The sequence below is a fragment of the Oncorhynchus masou genome, chromosome 25 (assembly GCF_036934945.1).
Source record: "Oncorhynchus masou masou isolate Uvic2021 chromosome 25, UVic_Omas_1.1, whole genome shotgun sequence".
NCBI classification, from domain to species: Eukaryota; Metazoa; Chordata; class Actinopteri; order Salmoniformes; family Salmonidae; genus Oncorhynchus; species Oncorhynchus masou.
The window spans coordinates 9,673,751-9,695,377 of NC_088236.1; the positions used below are offsets into that span (position 1 = coordinate 9,673,751).

General features: G+C 44.1%; 1 protein-coding gene across 1 annotated transcript; it reads left to right on the forward strand.

The window, feature by feature from the left end:
- The first annotated feature begins 2,013 nt into the window (after window positions 1-2,013).
- Window positions 2,014-16,420, forward strand: LOC135513754 (uncharacterized). The gene is made up of 3 exons (XM_064936657.1): window positions 2,014-6,406; window positions 12,623-12,907; window positions 15,188-16,420. The coding sequence occupies exons 1-3, from the start codon at window positions 2,149-2,151 to the stop codon at window positions 16,141-16,143; spliced, it is 5,499 nt and encodes a 1,832-aa protein (XP_064792729.1). The 5' UTR covers window positions 2,014-2,148; the 3' UTR covers window positions 16,144-16,420.
- The last annotated feature ends 5,207 nt before the right edge of the window (window positions 16,421-21,627 follow it).

Here is a 21,627-nt window from a genome sequence, read left to right on the forward strand (position 1 = left end):
TAGACCAAAACGGTCAAACAACATTTAATGTGCTTAAAATGCCAGATGGGATGAGCAATGTACTTATTGAGAACGCTGATAGAGTCAAGATTACCTTGATTTCTCATGGACACAGAAAACGTGTAGAGTTAACAAACTATGGTCAGAAAGGTATTGGCGTGGACTACAACATCAACAACATGAATTACCATGAACTGGCTAATGTGGTGAAGTTATTGCTCAGCAATATGAAACAACCCCAAGTTGAAATGCGATTCATTGTGTGCAATGCTGGAACGGATGCCGCAAGCAATTACATGACTGGATTCATGAAGGAGGTGAATAATAATCATCTAGGGTTCCAGCTCCATACGATTGTGGCGTACGACACCTTCGTGTCAACAACCAACACATTTAATGTTTACCAAACCCAAATGGGCGATGTTCCTGAAAAACTATTCTGGAGTTATGAGCAAAATGGTTTGGAACCTTTTCCTGCTGTCTTTAACCATGGGCAAATGAGGAATGAAATGATCATAAAAGATCAGAGAAGATGTTTGTTTACTTATGAAAATGGAAACGTGTTTCGCAGCCCCTTGCGAAAAATTACTAATAAACATAACCAAATGGAGGTCGATTTGGAAAAAAACATAAACCAGCTTAATGACCAAAACAGCTTTGGGGAGCAGCTAGATAATAACTTATATGGTTGTTATACGAAGAGGCGACAACGCAGAAATGTGTGCAATTCAGAAGAGTATGTGGTGAAGGACAAGTCACTGCGCATTAAAGACGGTCAAGTGGAGGTTGAAGTGGCAAGCAGGAGGAATCCAGAGGACACCCACCTGGTCTCCTTCCCTCTAGATGAGTCCAAAACCTTCTACACCCGGCAGATCGAAGAGACTGCCATGCATCAGGGCAGTCGGGTGAAAGCGGCAGGTGGGGGTGCCTTGGACAAGATCAACAGAGGCATGGCGGTGTATGGCATTGTGGCTGGCTTCATTGGGGCGGGGAAGTTTTTTGCAGAGAATGATACAGCCAGAGGTGCCTTCACTCTCACCCAGTCTCTACACGGGCTTGGGGGGCTGACTGGCGTGAATCAACAACTCTCCAAAATGTCCCAGAACATATTAAAAAGCACCATCCGTAAAGGGGCAGAGAGATTGGGTCTAGAGAAGACATTGGAGAGAGTAAGCGGCTCACTGGAAAGAGCTCAGGAGAGTGCCGCTGGACAATTTCTGAAGGACATTCCCTTCGTTGGCTTGGGTTTCCAATTCTATTTTATAGCTGAAGATTCTGTAGCGATTCAGACAAGCAACAACTCTGACCCAGAACAGAAGAAATATTATGGCTTAAAAGTTTCAAACTTAGTCTTGGATGTGTCAACCACTGTGCTGTCCATCGCTGAAGTGGCCTTCCCTCCGGCCGCACTCATTCTGGAGCCCATAATCATTGGCCTGACCATAGTTAGGATGTCTCTCGGTGATTTTTACTGCGATGTTGTGAGTGAGCTGGACCGGCTGCCCAAAGGGGCTAATGACATACAGAAACTGACTGCTGTTTTAAAAGGGTTAGGGGAAGGTGCTTTGGATTTTGGGACTGGAGGCCTGGTGAGACAGATGAAAGAGGTGGATGATGAATACAGAAAAAACCAAGAGCTTCTGCGGAAATTGTCTTCTCCCGGTGCCTATTATAGAATAGTGGCCAATGACGGTAACGTAGGCACCATCGACCTGACGGAAGGGGCGCTCTCACAGTACGGGGGTTTGATAACGGTCCGGCTGTCGAACCACGGCAATGTTACCATCCATGTTGGAGGCATTGATGATGGGCGAGGCGGGGTCAAAACCATTGTGAAAACATTCCACAACCCCGCCATTCAGAGCATCATTCTTGGGGTGGGGGAGTCTCGCCAGTTCCTGTACACCCAGAAGACTGCAAACCTGTGGTGGGTCATCCCAGTGCACTCCAAAAAGGTAATCTGCGGAGAACTCCTGCTCCGCTCCTCCCTGTTCGGCACCTATTATGGGAATGACAAGGACAACTCGTTCTTTGCCCTCCATCAACCGTCAGCAGAGCAGCCTCCACCAGCTCGCTCAGACCCCTGCGCTTATGGAGGCCTGGATTTGGACTACGTGATCCGGAACTACCGCTACACCATCCACGGTCATGGGGGGGGATGACATCTTCTTTCTCGGGCCGCAGGCTTCGGTGGTCTCTGGCGGAGAAGGGAGGGACCTTTACGTCTTTCCCACAGACGGAAGCATTTCCGAGATTGACAATTTCTCCCACGATTTGTTTGAGGACCACCTGTTGATAAAAGCACCTTTCAGCCGCTTGGATTGTATCCGGAATAACAACGATCTTCTCCTCGTTTACGCACAACAGAAGAAGCACCAGATCACCATTAGGAACTGGTTTACCCACAGTAACGTTGAGTACTATCAGCACATGACATTTCAATCTTCTGATGGTGTCATGTTTAAAATAGCAGACAGAGGACTTATGGGGCACAAGTTCCATACTAACTGTGTCCCGGAAACTCTGGACAGAACCAAATCCCAAAGTCCAATATCTCTCAGACTGGAGGGGGTTTACCAAAGTGTAATCAGGGTTTTGGGCAGCAATTTTAGTGACAGCATTTTAGGCAACAAGAGGGACAACGTTCTCAATGGTGGTCCGGGAGCAGATGTACTTGAAGGAGGAGAGGGAGCCGACACCTATGAGATCTTTCCAGCAGAAGGCTGTGATATCATCAACAACTACGCCACAGACCAGAAAGTAGACTTGGTGGTGTTTCACGTGCCCTTCCAGAGGATACGTGCAGAACTGCTGGATGATGGTGTTCAGGTGACAGACGAAAAAGAGCCGAAGTCAACGTGCTTCCATTTGCAAAAGTGGAACACTGACAGACAATATCAACACTTGGCATTTCTGTCTTCTGATCATGTGACTTTTTACATCTCAAAAAGTGAAGACAGTGGGCTAGTAAAGACGCCGCTGATTGTCGACCTCAGCAGAGAGCAACATGGCAGCACCGTCAACCTCAACGAAACTGACCAACACTTCCACACTGTGGTGACTGTCTTCGACTCCCCCTATGATGACATCGTTGTCGGGAATGTGCTGGGCAATTTCCTCAGCTGCAGCGGGGGCAGGGACCACCTGCAGGGAGGAGGTGGCAGTGATAAATACGTCATCAAGTCTGGCTGCAGAGGAGCTCATATCAACAATCTCGCAGAAGACAAAACTAGCGACGTTTTGTTTATCCAGTATGCCTGGGGGGAAATCAAAACAGAGCATCGATTGCCACACCTTGTTTTGAAGGTGGCAGTTGTTAACATTGAAGTCGTCCTGTGGAAGTGGTTCCAGGGTGAGAACTTCCAACACCTGGTTGTGCAGACTTCTGACGGCATCATCGCCTCTTTGCCGCTCAATGAGTCCGACCAGGACGTCATGAGTCCCATGGAAATTAACCTCAGCAAGGAGGAGTGTATAGACCAGAAACAAATATTTGACTTGAGCAAAGAGCCCTGGAGGAAAGTGGAAAGGTTCCAAGCCAAATCTAGCAAGTGTTCATACACTGTGATTGGAAACTCGTTGGACAACTTCATTGACCCTGGCATTGGAAACATTTACAAGTACCAGTACCTGCGGGGAGGCAATGGGTCAGACACCTATGTCCTTGGCCACGCATACGGCTATGAGAACGAAATTGACAACGAGGCAGGAGACATGAAAATGGACAACCTCTTCCTCCAGGTCCTCTATGAAGACGTCGAAGTTCTCCTGGAGGGACCCCACATTATCATGTTCTCCCGCTCTAGGAACGACTCGGTCCGTGTACGCTTGCTGAAGTACTTGAAGGGGCCGAAGTTTCAGCACCTCCTGGTTCGTTCCTTGGATGGATTTCTGTTCAAAATCAATGGTGATTCTTACCCCTACAAGTCCGTTCTCAGCATTGACATGGCATCCTCCACCAAGAGCTGCAACATCAGTTGTGCCTCATCAGGAAGTGAATTCAGCAATGTTTCTAGAATACGTGGCGCCACTGCCTTCAGTAACTACATCACGGGGAGCAACGGCAGTTTACTTATTGCCGGGGGCAACATGAATGACTATATCCATGGCAACCAGAGAAGCGAGATGATCGAGGGCTTTGGAGGAAATGACATCATCATCGGAGATGGCGGGAATGACGTCCTGGAGGGGGGAGAAGGGGAGGATAAAATCCAGGGTGGCGAGGGAGACGACTTAATCTACGGGGGAGGTGGGGCCGACAGGATTGACGGGGGTCCTGGGATAGATACAGTATTCTTCAGTGGAGACGTGCGGACAGGCAGTGGAGTCACGGTGGACCTACACTCAGGCAGGGGGTGGGGAGCAGATGCGGAAAATGACACCTTCACTGGTGTGGAGAGGGTGATTGGGACAGAGTTCAACGACCTGCTGATTGGCGACAACGAGGATAACCAGCTGATTGGGAAATTCGGAAATGACAGTCTGGTGCCGGAACACGGGTCAGACCTGCTGTGTGGGGGGCCAGGAAGAGACCTTTACATTCTGGACGACAGCAGCGGAGTGAAACACATCGACAACTTCGCCTCAGATGGGATCGAGGATAGCGTTCTAATTCGTAACTTCGCCCCCCAGGACGCCTGCTTCTTTACTTTAGAAGGAAACCTTGTTGTTTCTCTGCACTACCGAGACCCTCTTCTAAACCTGATTGGCAGAGACTCGCTCACTGTGATTTTTGACAACTGGAGCAGCAACCGCTCGCTTTACCAACACATCAGCTTTGCCTTTGCAAACAACACCCTGACCGACTCATCCTACTTCAACTCAGCTGTTGAGATTAGCCCCTCCCTCAAGGCTTTTAACTCATCCCTTCCATCCTTAAGCGTGACACGTGCTAATGAGACGGCCATTGAAGTCGAAGACATGGCTCTGGGGAGAGTAGGAAGTGTGGCAGAGTCAATGTTCCGCTATCATTTAAAAGTGTCAGACCAGCTTTTCCACACCGACACTTTACCTTGGGGTAACAGCCCCTCATTGGAAATCACTGGCCTCCTTTCTGGAGTCCTATACACCTTTCAGCTCTACCTGACGAGATGTGAAGTTCCAGTGTTGGTTTTATGGGAGGCAGCACAGAGAACGAAACCCAATCCGCCAGTGTCTCTGAAAGTGCTGCACGTCACCCACAGCAGCGTGATGATAAACTGGACGGCACCCCCTGTGGGGTCTGACCCCGACAGCGAGAGGTACACTTACGTGGTGCTTGTGGAAGAAGACAGTGGTGAACTGGTGGCGCACTTCAACACCAGCGACACTAGAACGGAAATCCGTGACTTAAAACCCAAATGTGCATTCAGGGTCTTTGTGTCATCGGTAATAGAAGAGATGGAAAGTCAGAAGGCTGTCTTCCCACCAATAGAAACTCTAAGCATATGCTTTAGCTTCATCGCCCCCAGTGGAAGCACTATCGTTGAGGAGAAAATGACAGCGGATGGACCGGTGGCGGTGATTGAGTGCCTGGAGGGCTACCAGCTGACCTCTAGCTCTGAAATTCCATGCACACCAACAGACCTATTACTACACTTGAATAGGCCCTGTGTCCCCAGAAGCTGCATCCATTGGCACAATTATGTTCCTCATGGCAGAATTATCTCTGTTATCTGTCTTGGTGTCGACTTCAAAAGCAGATGTCACTATGGTACTTTTCAACCCCCCCCTCCGTTTTGCTGCAGTACCCCACCGGAGATCAATAACGGGTTTCACCAATCCTTGCAACACTCAAACTCCTTTACAATCGTCTACAGCTGTGACTCAGGGTACGATCTTCTTGGGTTGTCCAGCTTTACATGCCAGGTAGAATCAGGAGAGTGGTTCCCACCCCTTAGTGCTGGAATACTGCAATGCAAACCAAGCCCCTGCCTTGCCCCTCCCCAGGTTCCTCATGGTAAATTCTATTCACCTTCAGGTAGCACAGGGAATTTCAAAGAAGGCGACTCTCTGTACTTGAGATGTGATTTTTTCCACCACATTTCCTCTGAGGCCAGCACCATCACCTGCCACGGTGGTGACTGGGGATTGATAACCTCAGTCTGTAAGCCTGACTTCCATCTTGTCAACATTCAAGATGGCCTTTATGACTTCGTTGGCTATATCGTGGCATTGAGAGTTTCCTTCCTTAGTATTGGTCCCTACGCCAGGTTTTCCTGTGAAGACAGACAGTTGGAGTTTGTAACACTGACAGGGACTCTCAGGAGTCCACAGGTGAAATGTAGAAAAGTAAAGCTGCAGACAAGTGGCTCGGATTACACAGGGATCGTTGAGGGGAACGTGGACGGGGCCGGTTGGAGCAAAGTTTGTGTTGAAGACTCAACTGCAGCTAAAGCGGTCTGTGGACACCTGTTTCCTGGTCATGGTGAGTCAGCACTTATGTGCAGTTGGTGGTCCAACATGATTGACACCCTTCATAAATATGACTGTATGAAGTGAATAATACCCATACTGAGCTTCAGTATACTGTCTGCTCCAATTATTTTTGAAATTATACAATTTTATACTAATGCAGTTGTTCAGATAGGTTTGTTGTTCAGATAGGCAGACACAGACTCATATTGACACACACACACACACACACACACACACACACACACACACACACACACACACACACACACACACACACACACACACACACACACACACACACACACACACACACACACACACACAGACAGACAGACACTTATAGACAGACAGACAGACACTTATAGACAGACAGACAGACACTTATAGACAGACAGACAGACACTTATAGACAGACACTTATAGACCGACAGACAGACAGACAGAGAGACAGACAATTATGGACAGACAGACAGACAGACAGACAGACAGACAGACAGACAGACAGACAGACAGACAGACAGGCAGACAGGCAGGCAGGGAGAGAGGGAGAGAGGGAGAAAGGGAGAAAGTGAGACAGACAGACAGACAGACAGACAGACAGACAGACAGACACTTATAGACAGACAAACAGACAGACAAACAGACAGACACACACATAGACAGTGCCTTCGGAAAGTATTCAGACCCCTTGACTTTTTCCACATTTTGTTGGGGCTTATTCTAAAATGTATTAAATATATATTTTCTCCTCATCAATTTACACACAAACCCCCTTAATGACAAAGCAAAAACAAGATTTTAGAAATGTTTGCTAATTTATAAAAAATGTAAAACTGAAATATGGCATTTACACAAGTATTCAGACCCTTTACTCAGTACTTTGTTGAAGCATCTTTGGCAGCTCCAGGAAGAGTCTTGGTGGTTCCAAACATCTTCCATTTAAGAATGCTGCAGAAATGTTTTGACACCCTTCCCCAGATCTGTGCACAATCCTGTCTCGAAGCACAATTGACAATTCCTTCGACCTCATGGCTTGGTTTTTGCTCTGACATGCACTGTCAACTGTAGGACCCTTATATAGACAGGTGTGTGCCTTTCCAAATCATGTCCAAACAATTGAATTTACCACGGGTGGACTCCAATCAAGTTGTAGAAACATCTCAAGGATGATCAATGGAAAGAGGATGCAATTGAGCTAAATTTCACTTCTCATAGCAGGGTCTGAATACTTATGTAAATAAGGTATTTCTTTTGAACATTTAATACATTTGCTAAAATTTCTAAAAGCCTATTTTCACTTTGTCATTATGGGGTATTGTGTGTAGATTGCTGAGTATTTAAAAACAAAAATCAATTTTAGAATCAGGCTGTAACTTAACAAAATGTGGAAAAAGTCAAGGGGTCTGAATACTTTCCAAAGGCACTGTAGACACAGACACACACATAGACACAGACACTAAACAAACACAGAGAGACACACACACACAGCAGTATGAACTCACCTGACATACATAATATCATATTAATATCCAAGTACTGTAATATAAATTCCTCTTATGTAATATTGAGTTATTGAGTATATGAGTCTGGTGAGTTTATATTGTTTATATTTCTGTTTCCATGACAGATATTGTCTTTATATTTCTGTTTCCATGACAGATATTGTCTTTATATTTCTGTTTCCATGACAGATATTGTCTTTATATTTCTGTTTCCATGACAGATATTGTCTTTATATTTCTGATTCCATGACAGATATTGTCTTTATATTTCTGTTTCCATGACAGATATTGTCTTTATATTTCTGTTTCCATGACAGATATTGTCTTTATATTTCTGTTTCCATAACAGATATTGTCTTTATATTTCTGTTTCCATGACAGATATTGTCTTTATATTTCTGTTTCCATGACAGATATTGTCTTTATATTTCTGTTTCCATGACAGATATTGTCTTTATATTTCTGTTTCCATGACAGATATTGTCTTTATATTTCTGTTTCCATGACAGATATTGTCTTTATATTTCTGTTTCCATGACAGATATTGTCTTTATATTTCTGATTCCATGACAGATATTGTCTTTATATTTCTGTTTCCATGACAGATATTGTCTTTATATTTCTGTTTCCATGACAGATATTGTCTTTATATTTCTGTTTCCATGACAGATATTGTCTTTCGGCGCCGACAGAGATGGCCGCCTCGCTTCGCGTTCCTAGGAAACTATGCAGTTTTTTGTTTTTTTTATGTGTTATTTCTTATATTAGTACCCCAGGTCATCTTAGGTTTCATTACATACAGCCGAAAAGAACTACTGTATATAAGATCAGCGTCAACTCACCATCAGTACGACCAAGAATATGTTTTTCGCGACGCGGATCCTGTGTTCTGCCTTACAAACAGGACAACGGAATGGATCGCATGCAGCGACCCCAAAAAACGACTCCGAAAAAGAGGGAAACGTAGCGGTCTTCTGGTCAGACTACAGAGATGGGCACATCGTGCCCCACTTCCTAGCATTCTTCTTGCCAATGTCCAGTCTCTTGACAACAAGGTTGATGAAATCCGAGCAAGGGTAGCATTCCAGAGGGACATCAGAGACTGTAACGTTCTGTGCTTCACGGAAACATGGCTCACTGGAGAGACGCTATCCGATGCGGTGCAGCCAACGGGTTTCTCCACGCATCGCGCCGACAGAAACAAACACCTTTCTGGTAAGAAGAGGGGTGGGGGTGTATGCCTTATGGCTAACGAGGCATGGTGCGATGAAAGAAACATACAGGAACTCAAATCCTTCTGTTCACCTGATTTAGAATTCCTCACAATCAAATGTAGACCGCATTACCTACCAAGAGAATTCTCTTCGATTATAATCACAGCCATATATATCCCCCCCCAAGCAGACACATCGATGGCTCTGAACGAACTTTATTTAACTCTTTGCAAACTGGAAACCATTTATCCGGAGGCTGCATTCATCGTTGTTGGGGATTTTAACAAGGCTAATCTGAAAACAAGACTCCCTACATTTTATCAGCATATCGATTGCGCAACCAGGGGCGGAAAAACCTTGGATCACTGTTACTCTAACTTCCGCGATGCATATAAGGCCCTGCCCCGCCCCCTTTCGGAAAAGCTGACCACGACTCCATTTTGCTGATACCTGCCTACAGACAAAAGCTAAAAAAGAAGCTCCCACGCTGAGGTCTGTCCAACGCTGGTCCGACCAAGCTGACTCCACACTCCAAGACTGCTTCCATCACGTGGACTGGGACATGTTTCGTATTGCGTCAAATAACAACATTGACGAATACGCTGATTCGGTGTGCGAGTTCATTAAAACGTCCGTTGAAGATGTCGTTCCCATAGCAACGATTAAAACATTCCCTAACCAGAAACCTTGGATTGATGGCAGCATTCGTGTGAAACTGAAAGCGCAAACCACTGCTTTCAATCAGGGCAAGGTGTCTGGTAACATGACTGAATACAAACAATGCAGCTATTCCCTCCGTAAGGCTATCAAACAGGCTAAGCGTCAGTACAGAGACAAAGTAGAATCCCAATTCAACGGCTCAGACACAAGAGGCATGTGGCAGGGTCTACAGTCAATCACGGACTACAGGAAGAAATCCAGCCCAGTCACGGACCAGGATGTCTTGCTCCCAGGCAGACTAAATAACTTTTTTGCCCGCTTTGAGGACAATACAGTGCCACTGACACTGCCTGCAACGGAAAAAAGCGGTCTCTCCTTCACTGCAGCCGAGGTGAGTAAAACATTTAAACGTGTTAACCCTCGCAAGGCTGCAGGCCCAGACGGCATCCCCAGCCGCGCCCTCAGAGCATGCGCAGACCAGCTGGCTGGTGTGTTTACGGACATATTCAATCAATCCCTATACCAGTCTGCTGTTCCCACATGCTTCAAGAGGGCCACCATCGTTCCTGTTCCCAAGAAAGCTAAGGTAACTGAGCCAAACGACTACCGCCCCGTAGCACTCACTTCCGTCATCATGAAGTGCTTTGAGAGACTAGTCAAGGACCATATCACCTCCACCCTACCTGACACCCTAGACCCACTCCAATTTGCTTACCGCTCAAATAGGTCCACATACGATGCAATCTCAACCACACTGCACTCTGCCCTAACCCATCTGGACAAGAGGAATACCTATGTGAGAATGCTGTTCATCGACTACAGCTCGGCATTCAACACCATAGTACCTTCCAAGCTCGTCATCAAGCTCGAGACCCTGGGTCTCGACCCCGCCCTGTGCAACTGGGTACTGGACTTCCTGACGGGCCGCCCCCAGGTGGTGAGGGTAGGTAACAACATCTCCTCCCCGCTGATCCTCAACACTGGGGCCCCACAAGGGTGCGTTCTGAGCCCTCTCCTGTACTCCCTGTTCACCCACGACTGCGTGGCCACGCACGCCTCCAACTCAATCATCAAGTTTGCGGACGACACAACAGTGGTAGGCTTGATTACCAACAACGACGAGACGGCCTACAGGGAGGAGGTGAGGGCCCTCGGAGTGTGGTGTCAGGAAAATAACCTCACACTCAACGTCAACAAAACTAAGGAGATGATTGTGGACTTCAGGAAACAGCAGAGGGAACACCCCCCTATCCACATCGATGGAACAGTAGTGGAGAGAGTAGCAAGTTTTAAGTTCCTCGGCATACACATCACAGACAAACTGAAATTCGGCTTGTCACCAAAAGCACTCACAAACTTCTACAGATGCACAATCGAGAGCATCCTGGCAGGCTGTATCACCGCCTGGTACGGCAACTGCTCCGCCCTCAACCGTAAGGCTCTCCAGAGGGTAGTGAGGTCTGCACAACGCATCATCGGGGGCCAACTACCTGGCCTCCAGGACACCTACACCACCCGATGTTACAGGAAGGCCATAAAGATCATCAAGGACATCTACCACCCGAGCCACTGCCTGTTCACCCCGCTATCATCCAGAAGGCGAGGTCAGTACAGGTGCATCAAAGCTGGGACTGAGAGACTGAAAAACAGCTTCTATCTCAAGGCCATCAGACTGTTAAACAGCCACCACTAACATTGAGTGGCTGCTGCCTACACACTGACACTGACTCAACTCCAGCCACTTTAATAATGGGAATTGATGGGAAATGATGTAAATATATCACTAGCCACTTTAAACAATGCTACCTTATATAATGTTACTTACCCTACATTATTCATCTCATATGCATACGTATATACTGTACTCTATATCATTGACTGCATCCTTATGTAATACATGTATCACTAGCCACTTTAACTATGCCACTTTGTTTACATACTCATCTCACATGTATATACTGTACTAGATACCATCTACTGTATCTTGCCTATGCTGCTCTGTACCATCACTCATTCATATATCCTTATGTACATATTCTTTATCCCCTTACACTGTGTATAAGACAGTAGTTTAGGAATTGTTAGTTAGATTACTTGTTGGTTATTACTGCATTGTCGGAACTAGAAGCACAAGCATTTCGCTACACTCGCATTAACATCTGCTAACCATGTGTATGTGACAAATAAAATTTGATTTGATTTGATTTGATTTTTATATTTCTGTTTCCATGACAGATATTGTCTTTATATTTCTGTTTCCATGACATTTATTGTCTTTATATTTCTGTTTCCATGACAGATATTGTCTTTATATTTCTGTTTCCATGACAGATATTGTCTTTATATTTCTGTTTCCATGACAGATATTGTCTTTATATTTCTGTTTCCATGACAGATATTGTCTTTATATTTCTGTTTCCATGACAGATATTGTCTTTATATTTCTGTTTCCATGACAGATATTGTCTTTATATTTCTGTTTCCATGACAGATATTGTCTTTATATTTCTGTTTCCATGACAGATATTGTCTTTATATTTCTGTTTCCATGACAGATATTGTCTTTATATTTCTGTTTCCATGACAGATATTCTCTTTATATTTCTGTTTCCATGACAGATATTGTCTTTATATTTCTGATTCCATGACAGATATTGTCTTTATATTTCTGTTTCCATGACAGATATTGTCTTTATATTTCTGTGTACATGACAGATATTGTCTTTATATTTCTGTGTACATGACAGATATTGTCTGTCATGATATTGTATATTGATATTGATATTGTATTTCCATGACATATGTGTTACATTGCTGTTTTCATGTGCTCTTGTATTTTGTTGTATACAGAATGGACAGCATCAGTGATCGACAGTGGAAGGTTTGTTTCTCAACAGACACACATCTGCGATGTCATGGGATGTAGGTTCATACCAGAAACATTGACCTGCAGCAAACAGATCCAATGCAGACAGCGCTGTGATCCCTATGACGTTCCCAATGGCCAAGCACTTTGTGCCTCCAATTTTGAAGGAGAAAAATGCGATATAACGTGTAACCGACTCTATAATCTTGAAGTCTCCTCTCAGATCCAGTGTACCAGTTCTGGATGGTCAAGCTTTCCCTACTGCATCGGTGAGTGGACGTCAACATGGCTGTTGTTCTTTTTTTATTTGGCTACCAACAAAGGCTACGAAATACAATCCATTCTATACAAATAATGGCAATTATCTTACTTACATTTTCTCCCCAATTTGGAATAGCCAGATATTGACATATTTATTTTAAAAAAATTGAGAGCAGTAAATTATGCGACCAGTACATGGGATGTCTAAGTGTAATAATCACAACAACAACAGATTTCATAGTAAAACACAGGTCAGCATAAGCCAAGGGTTGCCTACACTACATTTATAAACATCTTCCCACATTTTCAGCCTGATTTTTCAGAAGGGGCAACAGGGCGCACCGTTGATACACCAGAAAGGTTTTAAAATGTTTGTTTTCTTCCCAAAGTCGTATGCAATTGACCATACAATATAATCTGAAAATGCAGCCGTATTACAGCGCGTTAAATAATTGTATGTAAATAGAAATGTGATCCAAAACATACCCGCTGAATTATTTTACTAAATAAAACATGACCTTAAACTTTCTGCAACTAAAAATGCTTGAATTGAACTTACTCCAGTAAAATACTTGTGCTTAACTGGGGGTAATGCAATGTTTTGAATGATCCTTAAAAAAAACAGAAGCATACCACCCTGCATCCCACTGCTGTCTCGCGTCTGAAACTAGGCAGGGTTGATCCTGGTTGGTCCCTGAATGGGAGACCAGATGGTGTTGGAGGGCCAGTAGGAGTCACTCTTTCCTCTGGTCTAAAAAGTGTTCCAATACCCCAGGGCAGTGATTGGGGACATTGCCCTGTGTAGGTTGCTGTCTTTTGGATGGGATGTTAAACGGGTGACCTGACTGTCTGTGGTCACTAAACATCCCATAGCACTTATTGTAATAGTAGGGGTGTTAACCCTGGTGTCCTGACTGTCTGTGGTCACTAAAGATCCCATAGCACTTATTGTAATAGTAGGGGTGTTAACCCTGGTGTCCTGACTGTCTGTGGTCACTAAAGATCCCATAGCACTTATTGTAATAGTAGGGGTGTTAACCCTGGTGTCCTGGTTAAATTTCCCAATCTAAACACCATGGCCATCTAATCATCCCCTGCTCCCAATTGGCTGATTCATCCCTCTTCCCTGTAACCATTACCCAGGTTGTTGCAAAAATGAGAATGTGTTCTCAGTCAACTTATTGGTTAAAAAAACATAAAAAGCTGAACAGTCTGTGATAACTGTATTATTTGATGAAATGTTAAAGGTCAAATCAGAAAAATCTCAATTTCAAATAATTTATGGGTAACATTGAAGTACCATACTGTGATTGTTTTTCAATTAAAATGTAATTTTTTATTTTTAAATTGCTTCTTAGCAAAGAACAATTTCTCAAGCAAGAATTTTGCTAGGTCTGTCTGGGAGTGGTCTGAGTGGGGAGGGGAAAATGAAAACGAGCTGTGATGTGTAGAAAGGTTTGGAACTATCTTTCTTATTGTATTGGTCTATTAACTAATCCACTGGCCAAAACTCTATGCACCAAAACAGGCTGAAATGTCAGGCGGTCTTTTCAAATAGCTCTCACACTATAGTAGTGAAATTGCACTCTAAATAATCCCCTCTGAAACCAGGCTGGACGCATGCGGTTTCTACTTCCGGGTCACACAAGACTCCTCCTGTATCTAGCTGGCTGTGCAGAAGTATCATTTGACTATGTTGAAAATGATTACCGCAGTGCTTGAAAAAAAATACACGGAACAATGGCAGTCATTCTGGGCTTAAAAAGGGGAACTCAAATGTTTTTTTTTTTTGTGTGTGTTTTATATGTTCTCATATGTTGCTGCAACTGTTAAGTAAGGTGTGTACATCCTGAAAATGTGTTTCACGTTATTACATGTCAGTGTACACAATGTCCAAGATGACTTCACATTTAAGAAGAACCTGAGAACCTTTTCCATCAGATTGTTTTGCTCATGTGTCTATGATGGAGGGGTTGATGGGAAGTGTAGTTCTAAAGTTCTTTATCTGAAAGAGTACATTCGGAAAGCCATCTTGGAAACCGAGCACTGTGTAGAGATTGCAATTTAATAGCCGTGGACAGGATGTCAAAACAATTCAAGAATAAATACAAAACACACACCTTATTTAAACAGTTGTGGCAACACATGGAAACATCATCAGTGTTTCTCCCAGATGCCACATTCAGAATATTCCACTGAGCCACTCAGGGAAATCCATTTCTATTAATCTATTTGAAAGGTAAATATTTATTTGACTAACCTGCATTCTTTCTCTCTTCTGCCCCCAGAGAGTGGGGATTGTGGCTATGACAACGAGAGTGGACCCCATTTCATGAAGTGCTTGAGCAAGCTTTGGGCCGAGGCAGGTTGTAGCCTCCAGACCGAAGGTTCTCCTACAAGGAACCCGAAATTAGTAAGATACTGGAACACCATGACTGTGAGTGAGGTGAGAAGAAACATGGCCGAATACCCCAGTAAAAACGTATTCACTATAAACACAGTGTGCGAGGAAGATGAGGAGTGCTTCCCCTCCCATGCCACGGTGCTCACCAGTGACGGATCCAGGAGAACCATGGCAGAGCTGAGCGTGGGGGACAGGGTGCTGGCGGTCGACGCTGCTGGCCGGCCCACCTTCAGCGAGGTCCTCCTGTGGCTTGATCGGCGGAGCGGCTCAAGGGAGCATTACCTCCTGCTGGACACGGAGGGGTCCGAGGAGCCCCTATACATCACGCCTGACCATGTTCTCTTCATCGCCCCCGACAACGCAACAACCATTGACTTGGCCAGCGATGCACGCAGGGTCCCGGTGTTCGCCAAGGATGTCCTTCCGGGCCACCTAATCTACCTGCATGACCCCAGCACTGGATCACTGGAGGCCAAACGTGTGACCGAAGTGAGCGAGGCAGAGAGCCTAGGGGCCTACGCTCCCCTGACTGTGGAGGGGAACCTGGTGGTGGACGGACGCCTAGTTTCCTGCTACACCCTGCAGTGCCGGCAGCAGCTTGCTCACCTCACCTTCATCCCCTACAGGCTCCTCCACATCCTGCGCTCTTCCGTCTCTCTCCTTGGGGACCGGCTTCTGGCTCCCCCGAGGCAGGGGCAGGAAGACCAGGAAGGTATGCACTGGTACGCGAACGCCTGGTACCAGCTGGGCCTGTGGATGGGGTATCCGTTCAGTGAGACATGCTATCCCACCGACCTGCTGAGCTACCACTACCCCAGACCCGCCACTGGTCCGCTGTGAAAGCTGTCCACCAAAACTCCTCCACAGTCAGATGCGTCACTTATTTGACTTTCTATAAAACTAGGGTACCAGTGACAATTTCCTACACTCAACAACTTGTTACAGCTGTTTCATGGCAATACATGTCATTACATAAGATATAACAGGGGATCATAGTTATATTCAATCAAATTGATGTGTTGATTTAAGTGTTTATTAGTCCTTTATCATGGTTGGTGTCTTGACTGAATTTGTTCAAAATTGTGTGGCATAAAACATAAAACATTGTTTTTTTCTCCTTGCGTTTATGGCAGTGTGTTGTTGTCGTTATATCATATATTAAGAATGAATCAGTTAAATTAGACGTTGAACTGGAACTCAGAGATCTCAGAAATGCAGTGTAACTACGAAACATTTAATTTTGTGTCTCCTTATGTTGGGGGGGGGGGGTGAAAATAGTTTTCATGGGGCACACAAATCCCACATGTGTGCGATAGCAAAATCGAATGCTTTTAACCCGAAAGAGTCACCTTACCTTGATACTTAAAACCTGAATGATACCGTCATTAACTTGATTCTTCAATAGTTATGCATGATACTTGTAAATGCTTTAAAAATATTTTATTTGACACAGCAAGTTTACTGTGCATTTCTCGTTAAGTTGTATCTCAATTAAAACCCCTTATGAACTCTAAAGAACCACCATACAGTATGTTGTTCAAAGCAAGTACAATATATTACCTGCAGTGTGTACTTGTCTTGGACAGTACACTATATTCTCTGTCAGATTTATTTTAATATAGACGCATACAGGTAACTGCCAAGATAATGGAAACATTTGACTCAGTGGGGATAGTAGTAGTAGTAGGTTTAATTGGTTTCTCACAGTCATAGACTGAAATGTACACCAATTTACAGTCATAACATCAATCAAATATAATTATCAGATTCTAAACTAGCAAAACACTTAATATAATACAATGTTAAAATATGCAATCAAAAAAACAAGTTTAAGGGTGGCAGCTTTCTTTATTCTTTTACCTTCATTTAACTAGGCAAGTCAGTTAAGAACAAATTCTTATTTTCAATGCCAGCCTAGGAACAGTGGGTTAATTGCCTGTTCAGGGGCAGAACGACAGATTTGTACATTGTCAGCTCGAGGGTTTGAACTAGCAACCTTCCGGTTACTAATCCAACACTCTAACCACTAGGCTACCCTGCCACTTTTTAGAAAGCACGTCTTTAGAGTTCTTAGGAAGACATTTGCCCTGGGCTATATATGGTGTATGCATGATCAGTGTAGTGAAGAATGGGATGGTAGAGTTCTGACAGCGACCTGCGTGTGTCATCGGAGTGTTCAGTTTGTGGCTGTTGCGGGTTTCCTGTCCAGTAATCTGCTGTCTGCTTGGATGGAGCCAATCTGCAAACTGGGAGTTCTGCAGGGATTTAGTAAATGTCAGTCGGATCTGATCCCATCCGCTCTCCAAAGACATGACTCAGAGGGTTTACACGAGTGTGGAGCAATTAACATCCTATTTTGCTTAGGGTCATGCATAAAAATGCTGAGCAGGCCATTATTTTGGCTATAATCGCTACGCCCCCCATAGGGTGACAATGCCCTCATCCACAGCGCACAAGCGGTCACTGAATGGTTTGCTGAGCATGAATGAATGATGTAAACCATATGCCATGGTCGTCCTGCTGATGGGACCCCCGAATGGGGTCTGGGTGTGTACCATTGTTGGAGTTGCGGGTTAATTGCAGACTGGCAGAAGATACCCATCTACGGTGCACTGATTAAGCTACAATAAACTGGACAAGGGCAACAGCTAGGCTATACACTATAGGGAAGACAAATGCCACAACCTATAGCTGCGTTTAGCCTGATTAATCATGTCAAATACAGTCACACACTACAAAAACTGATATAGCGTCAAGCTAATTAATTTGCATGTCAAAGAACAAATGTAACGCGCAGTGTACTCTGTTTATGCAATCAGGAGGGAAGGGTAGCACTCCTAGAAAACCCACTATCTTATCTGGTGCACCAAATTTCCCCTCACTACCTGTCTTCGTTGCCAACTGCAGTACCCAGCAGCGACCGACAACCTACCACTTGCAAGGGCTACGGAGCTCATTCATAATAAACCGGCTCTCTCGGCTCTATCCTATAAAGGAATTTTCAGCCTGTTGCATGATGACGAGGAACATCATGGCCCGGTCCTAGATGACTTTGTAGAGTGGTGTGAGGAATCACACTTGGTCCTCTATACCAACAAGACCAAAGAGATGTGCAAAGACTTCAGGAAGCGTATAACACTGACCTATGCAACATCAGAGGCCAGAATATAGAAAATGTAGAGGAATATAAATATCTGGGTGTCCTCTTGGACAATAAGCTTCAGTGGAGTAAATGTACAGACCTGATCTACAAAAAGAGCCAACAGAGACTGTACTTTCTCAAAAAGCTGGGATCTTTTAATGCAGACTGTACTCTATTGACTCTGAGTATTTAAACTTTTTGTATTGTTTGTTGGTTTTGCAATGCTACTGTCAGCCAGAGAAATATGCTGAAAAGGATTATCACAGCAAGCAAGGTACTTGGAGTCAAACAGACAGGCCTGGATGAGATCTTTAAGGTCAGGGCCCCTCACAAGGTACTTGGAGTCAAACATACAGGCCTGGATGAGGTCTAAGCATTAGGGGGGCTCTATTACAATTTTTGGATGAAAAACGTTCCCGTATTAAACAAGATATTTTGTCACGAAAAGATGCTCGACTATGCATATAATTGACAGCTTTGGATAGAAAACACTCAGACGTTTCCAAAACTGCAAAGATATTGTCTGTGAGTGCAACAGAACTGATGTTACAGGCGAAACCTAGATAAACATCCAACCAGGAAGTGCCACATTTTTTGAAACCGCCTCATGCCAATGACTCCTTATATGGCTGTGAATGAGCTACGAATGATCTTACATTTTCCACGTATTCCCCAAGGTGTCTTCAGCATTGTGACGTCTTTTTACGCATTTCCGTTGAAGAATAGCCGTAAGGGACCATATTTAGCAAGTGGACACATGTTGTCTCCCACAGAAAATCTTGCGTAAAATACTGAGGTAGCCATTTTTCCAATCGCTTCTTATAAGAAATGAATTGCCTCGACGGATATATTATAGAATATATATGTTAAAAACACCTTTAGGATTGATCCTAAACAACGTTTGCCGTGTTTGTCGATATTATGGAGCTAATTTTGGAAAAAGTTCGGTGTTGTAGTGGTGGCATTTTCCAGTCGATTTCTCAGCCAAGTATGAAGAACAAACGGGAGCTATTTCACCTACAAAAATAATATTTTTGGAAAAAAGGAACATTTGCTATCTAACTGGGAGTCTCCTGAGTGAAAGCATCTGAAGTTCTTCAAAGGTAAATGATTTAATTTGGTTGCTTTTCTTATTTTCGTGAAAATGTTGCCTGCTGCCAGCAGAGCCTAGCATAGCATTATGCCATGATAAACTTACACAAATGCTTGTCTAGCGTTGGCTGTAATGCATATTTTGAAAATCTGAGATGACAATGTGATTAACAAAAGGCTAAGCTTGTGTTTGAATATATTTAATTTGCGATTTTCATGAATAGGAAAAGTTTCTAGGGGTATTTATGTCCGCTGCGTTATGCTAATTCGTTTGAGGCTATGATTACGCTCCCGGATCCGGGATTGCTAGTCGCAAGATTAAGGTCAGAACCCCCCACAAGGTACTTGGAGTCAAACATACAGGCCTGGATGAGGTCTTTAAGGTCAGGGCTCTCCGTAAGGCTCACAGAATCATTTTAGACCCAAGTCACCCCCTGTACCTGGACTTTAAACTACTCCCCTCTGGGCGCAGGTATAGGGCACCCCTCAGCAGGAAAAACAGAACGGGACAATCATTTGTGCCAGGTGTGATATCCCTCCTAAATAGCTTGGGCTAATGTTCCTATCGACTCCGTAAGGCCAGCAGGCTAGTCTTTAAATTGTTTTATTTTTTATGTATTTATTTATTACTTTACTTATTTATTTAAAGGCCACTTTAAATGTGTACATGACACTGCAACAAAATTTCCCCGTGGGGACAATAAAGTCAGTAAGTAAGTAAGATGATGTCACTTACAAGCTCCAATCACAGCTTCATCACAGTACCAATCACAGCTTCACCACAATACCAATCACAGCTTCACCACAGTACCAATCACAGCTTCATCACAGTACCAATCACAGCTTCACCACAATACCAATCACAGCTTCACCACAGTACCAATCACAGCTTCATCACAGTACCAATCAAATCAAAATGTATTTGTCACATGCGCCGAATGGAACAAGTGTAGACCTTACCGTGAAATGTTGACTTCACAAGCCCTTAAACCAACAGTGCAGTTCAAGAAGAGTTAAGAAAAAATTTACCAAGTAGACTACAATGAGAAGTAACACAATAAGAATAACGAGACTATATACAGACGGTACCGAGTCAGTGTGCGGGGGTACAGGTTAGTTGAGGTCATTTATACATGTAGGTGTGACTGTTGTGAAATAAAACTGCAAGAGTGCAGAGGGTTAAACACAGGCACCTTAATTGACGGGCTTGTGGTAATGACTGGAGCTGAATCAGTGGAATGGTATCAAATTGTCACAATCGTCTGAATGAATGGACTAAGACGCAGCGTACTTAGAGTTCCACATGTTCAATAAATATGAAACTCAACAAAAACAACACAGAAGAAAACGAAGATCCCACAAACTACAGGTGGAAAACAGGCTGCCTAAGTATGATCCCCAATCAGAGACAACGATAGACAGCTGCCTCTGATTGGGAACCATACCCGGCCAACAAAGAAATAGAAAACATAGATTGCCACACCCTGACCTAACCAAATAGAGAATTAAAAGGATCTCTAAAGTCAGGGTATGACACAAATACATCCAACACATTGTTTCCAGGTGTTTGCTGCCATTCCATCCTCTCCGTTCCGTCCGTTCTCCCTTCAGCAGCCTCCACTGTGGTTGAACTGTCTTACCCATCACCCCAGTCTCTCAGCCACAAAGTATATTGGCTGACAAATGTTCTGATAGATAGTAAGTACAAATGTTTGTGACACTGTAATAGGTTGTTATCAAGAAAACGTCACAATAAGGTGCGGAGCGTTTGATTTTCCTGCCCGGGGGCAAGGAGACCCCCAGCTCTGCTAAAATCTTTGACAACTGAGTGGCGTTTTTCAATGGATTGTTAAATATGAACTATTTGGTTGTAATATCATCACCTCTTGAAGAGAATAGTCAGAACAACACATTTCAGATTATTCCATGCAAAACAATTGTGCACATTTAGGTCTATCATCAGAGTTGTACAGCGAGTCACTGGATGCTTTTCATGTTCTGTAAACATCGATTGATCATATAATTTCAGATATGTGAAGGTAGCCTCACGATATCTCTCAATATTGGCTACCATTTATTTGATATTTGAG